Source organism: Morone saxatilis, unplaced genomic scaffold (assembly GCF_004916995.1).
Source record: "Morone saxatilis isolate NCDOM2014 unplaced genomic scaffold, NCSU_SB_2.0 Contig1, whole genome shotgun sequence".
Lineage (NCBI taxonomy): Eukaryota > Metazoa > Chordata > Actinopteri > Moronidae > Morone > Morone saxatilis.
In genome coordinates this window covers 6,718,550-6,723,781 of record NW_023339651.1, presented here as the reverse complement: position 1 = coordinate 6,723,781, position 5,232 = coordinate 6,718,550, and the positions used below count along the sequence as shown (strand labels likewise).

At 50.4% G+C, this 5,232-nt stretch overlaps 1 protein-coding gene across 1 annotated transcript in view; it reads left to right on the top strand.

Annotated features, from left to right (window-relative positions):
• Positions 1 to 2,347: 2,347 nt before the first annotated feature.
• The window catches only part of nrxn1a (neurexin 1a), a gene marked incomplete in the record, with an annotated part of 44,695 nt that continues 41,810 nt past the window's right edge, over positions 2,348 to 5,232 (top strand). The window contains 1 exon segment of the mRNA XM_035671085.1: positions 2,348 to 3,571. Coding sequence (XP_035526978.1) covers positions 2,839 to 3,571 — 733 coding nt within the window.

Here is a 5,232-nt window from a genome sequence, read left to right as displayed (position 1 = left end):
GCTCCTGTAGCAAGAGAGAGAGGTAAAGGCCATCGCCACTGTCACTCACGGATGTAATCATTCGGATCAACCCCGGTTCTCCCTTTATTTTCTGCCTCCGGTAATTGCGTTTCTGTTTCGTGCGGGCGGTGAGTGTGCGCTGTCCAAGGTGCTGCAGCAGCGCGCAGCCCCGCCCATCCTCTCCAGTTCACACTCTCTCTCTCTCACACACACACACACACGCACACGTTTCCTCTCTCTCTCGCGACCACGTGACTCTCACTCTGCCGAGTCTCGCGGAGAGCATCAGACTGCACCTTTTCCTCCTCAAGAGAACGGAGAGAGAGAGAGAGAGAGAGAGAGAAAGAGAGGGAGACATTGAATCAGACAGAGAGAGCGAGCGCGAGAGAGGGACGGAGAGCTAGAAAGAGAGAGAGAGCGCGCGCGAGGGGGAGACCAATAGCACCTTGTCGCCTCGAGGCGAGCCTGTGATAATTTTGTCCCTGTCCGGTAGACCGGCTCTATCTACCACCAAGCGCGCGGGTGCTCTCTCCTCTCTCGCGGCTTTGAGATTCTCCTCAAATGGGAAGGGAAATCGATGAGTCGCGCGCCGCACTGTTGCCACGGAACCACAGGATGTGCGTGAGGTAGGTCGGTTTCTGTAGCCTATATATATATAAATATATATATTATAGTACTTATATAAATATCTGGTGTGTGTGTGGCTGCATTGGTTGGGGGTCGCCTCGTTTTATTTTACCGGGGCGAGGCTGTCACATCACCGTTACAGGGTTGTGATGCCAATTAAAACCAGGGTGGCGGAAAAAAAAAAAAAAAAAAAAAATACATTACCACGTGTTACCGGTTAGAACACCTAAGCCCCTGCTTAGTTAAGGTGCTACGGCGCAGGTGTGGAGACTGAACCCTGTGCCTAGTCAGTAACGGGCGCCGTAGGGAGGAAAAAACAATGCGAGAGGGGAGGAGGAGGTTTTTGTTTAGGGTGTGTTGGTGTGTGGGGGCTGTTTTGGTGGTTATGGGTGAATGGATGGATGTTATGCTCGTCATAATCTGTTGTAATATCTATTTCAAGCGCCATTCATTCATCCCCATCTATCAATAACTGGAATGTCGGGGGGCGCCTTTTCGGGCCCCTCAACAGATTTTTGCTCGGGTGAGAACCCTGAAAAGCAAACAATGGTGTAGCGCTACCGGGGTGGTGTGTATGCTCCATTGTACAGCCGGGTGTGTGGGTTGTCGTTTTGGGTCGCTGAGATTGTTTCAGTTTGTGATGAAAATGAGCCCTCCGAGTCGCTTAATTCAGATAAGAGCAGGCGGTTTTGGTCAGTCATCCCCCGGCCGCAGGCGCGGCGGTGGGCTGCCTCCCGCCCTCTTTCTGCTTGATGTGGACTGAATCCTTGAGGAGGGGGTGCCAACCGCTTAATCCTTTTTTTTACAAATAACATAAATAAACTTAAAAAAAAAGGGGTTGCTTACATCTAATTGGTTATTTGGTCTCTTTCAGGAATGATTTTAAGGTTCTCAGAAGTCGATTTTTTAAAATTTAACAAAAAAATATGCTTTTATGACGTTAAGGCAAGTCGCAGGTGTGCCCACCCCCTTTATAAAAATCTCCTGGCGGCATGGGATGGCCCGAGCTCGGAGGGGGAGCTTCTACTGGAGGGTGCTGCTTTATGGTAATGTCTGTGTATGTTCTGGCGCGCGTCCCCTACACTGGTTGGGTGTGTGGTGGTGTGTGTGTGTGTTGTAAGGGAGCTTAAGTCATTGTCGTTTGGCTTTGTGGTGTAAGATTCTAGTTTTTATTGTATATGTTCAGTATGTTTCATACAGGCCTCACAGCCTTGCATTTTGGCCTGTTACAATCGTGTAATGGGAAATGTGATGTTCTGTGTGTGTGGTGTCTGCGTGTTGTGTGGTGGTGCGCACGGGCACAAAGATGGCCATGGAGAGTGAGTTAAATTTGAGAATAATAGCGCGGTCGGGCTTTGTGTATGCCCTCGTGTGACGTGTGTGAGTGCTGTGTGAGGAGAGTTCTCGTTGCGGGTGGGCGGTGTTTACGTTGTGTGTGACCCTGCGTTGGATTGTGCCGCTCTCTGTTCTCTCTGTAGGTCGGCTGGAGAGAGTGATGGGGAATCGTGGCAGGTGAGAGACACACATACTCCACTCACACACACATACACACTACACACACATACAAACACACCACACGCAGCACACACACACACATAATTTGGGCCGACACCACTTAATCTTGCCCCTACTAAGACAGCGGAATTTTTTTTGAGGGGGGAGAAAATTAGCTTGCTATCGGACGGGGTGTCATTTCTCCTCCATTACCAATGGTGTGAGCCCACACACCCACACACACACTCATACTCCGTGGGGAGTTGTCTTCATGGGGGATAAGGCCCTATCTAGGGCACAAAGATGGAGTTCACATCCTATTCGTCACGTATCTAACACTCACACAGATGTGCACACAAATACACACACCTGGAGTCTCATATGTCCAAAGTGAAGAAAGACTGAATGGAGAGTAGACACTGAACATCTCCGAGAAGACGCAAACACCAGGCCGAGGCAAAAGAAGATTCCCCAATCTTGCCGAAAGGACGGCGGGAGCTACGGTGTGCCCCCCCTCCCCCATTGGAGCTGTATCGTGTAGGAGCATCTCCTTGTAAAGAGCACTACCAAGAAAGCAGGGGGCAGCGGAGACGTATAGAAGGTGTTCTACGAAGTGCCCTACAGTGGTCACCATGAGCTGTAGGCTAGAGGGAACACCCCAGCTCTAGCCTCTATCAACTCCCAGGTGTGTGTGTGAGTGCGAGAGCGAGTGTGTGTATGAGTGTGATGGCGGTGTGTGTTTGGGCGGCAGCCCCCCTGCTCTTCCTGGGGCTGTGCCTGTGCAGTGTGGGGGGCCATGCCCAAGGGGAAGTCCTGGAGTTTGGAGGTGTGTCCAGCCAGTGGGGGCGGTTCCCAGTGTGGAACGCCTGCTGCGAGAGTGTGCTGAGCTTCAGCCTGCGGACTCACAGCCAGGAGGGCCTGCTGCTCTACCTGGATGATGAGGGCTTCTGTGACTTCCTGGAGCTGCTGCTTCTCCACGGCCACCTCCGCCTGCGCTTCTCCATCTTCTGCGCTGAGCCAGCCGAGCTGCAGTCAGGTGTGGCGGTGAGTGACGGCAACTGGCACGCAGTGCGTGTCAAGCGGGACTGGAGGAACACCTCGTTGGAGGTGGACGGGCGACTGGAGGGATGGGCGGAAGTGAAGAGCAAGAGAAGAGACATGACAGTATTCAGCCACACCTTCATGGGCGGGGTGACACCAGAACTTCACTCCTCGCCCTTGCGACTCACATCTCCTTCGGTACGAGAGCACCCCGCCTTCCGTGGCTGGATCACGGCGGTGAGCATCAACGGCTCACTGGTGACGTTGGACAGCTCGGAGGGCGTCACGGTAACGGCCGGCTGTGGGCCGGATCACCAGTGCCAGAATGGAGGGGTGTGCAGCGTGGTCAACGACCAGGCCGTCTGCGACTGCTCCGACACCGGTTACCAAGGCAACGACTGCAGCGAAGGTAAGGCCCAGAACCATGCTGACCCATCATATGCATCTCATCCTTTACATACACACACATACACTTCAGTACATGCATACAGCTACCTCTGTGGATGCATATCTCCAAATGAACACCTCCAATTTCAAACACCAGGTCCTTCAGTGTAGACACCTTCACAGCTGCCTTCAGTTGGTGTGTATGGACCAGCAGCCTTCACAAACAGTGCAAGACTGATTATATCTCATATTGATTTTTTATGGCTGCCACTGACTCTCAATTTAGCCCCCACAGCTTTGAGCTAAGCCCCCTCCCAAGAACTGCATTCAGTTTAGTGAAGCTGGAGCTGAGCGCTTGAGAACAGCTGTTCTGTGCTACATTCAAACCGTCGAAGCTTGAGAGGAGATTTGGAGACAAATTCTGGAAAACTCACTGAAAAGCGTCACCTGGCTGGCAGTGTTAAAGCCTTGATGGGCTTCGTTGGTGTGTTAGGCAAAGCACAATAACCATATAGATCTATTATGGAGGTGGTTGTTGGCTTGTGTTGGCAGACTTTAATTGGAACTAATCAATGGTTGTTACATGGCTGATGTCTGGCTGCCTGTGTTAATGGTTTGCATTGATTCTAGACGGCCTTCACAGGTACCATGCACAGGGTGTTGAAATGAAGTGTGTACAATCTATCACCTGCCATTAATTTGAACAGCTTGCAGCTTGTTAGGATGCTGTGTATGTGTGAGAGTGTATAGTATGTGTTTTTGTGTCAGTGTTCTTATGCATTATAAAAGAGGAAATAGTGTCCTGTCAGTAGTGCTTTATGAATATGAGGAACTGTGACAATAAACAGCCTGATATAAAAATAAAACTTTTATGTGGAAGAGGCAAAAGAAAAATGCTGTTGCACAAATGATTTAATATCTCAACTCTACAAGAACACCGTGCATTAATACGGTCAAACAAGCCTTCGGTCAATACAAGTGCCAATATACGGGGCACTGTAATGACGGTCATTACAAAAACATAACAGCTGCTTAATGAACTCAGCTACCTTGTTATGGCCAGTACTGCAAATGCGTTCATTTTCCCCCTGCTCAGTTGTGTGTGTCGTCAGATTTGCTTCAGTTCATTCACAGAGCAAATCTGCATTCTTAATCAATAGTACATTCAACTCCTGCATGCTTTTCCTTTACTCCTCTTCGATGCCGAAGATACCTTTTCAGCTTTGCCTCAGCGATTGATATTTTAATGGCACAAATGCGTCTGCCAGCGGTTTTCTGGCCAGCGTTTGCCACCGACCTGACCTCACACCCCACCCAGCGCCGCTGTAAGCAACGCACCTCCCTGTAGCCACCCACCGTATCACACCCTAACATTTAGTGGGCAGTGGATGGCGTAGGTTACCATGGAGACAGGACTAATAAGGAGACCTCATGCCAGGAGTGTTTCTCCGTGCGTCCTCCCTTCCTTCCTACCCCCACTCCTCAGCTCCAACACCCCCCTCCTGGACTCCTTGCTGTGTTCAGCTCTGTGGCAGCTCCTGGTGACTTCAGGCACCATGTCTGCCACACACATCTACTGTATTTACATTAGACACAAGACACTTCATTTGTCTGCAGCATCAATAAAAACAAGATAGAAACATTTAAATGCATGTAGTGGTGAGTGTGTGTATGTATGTGTGA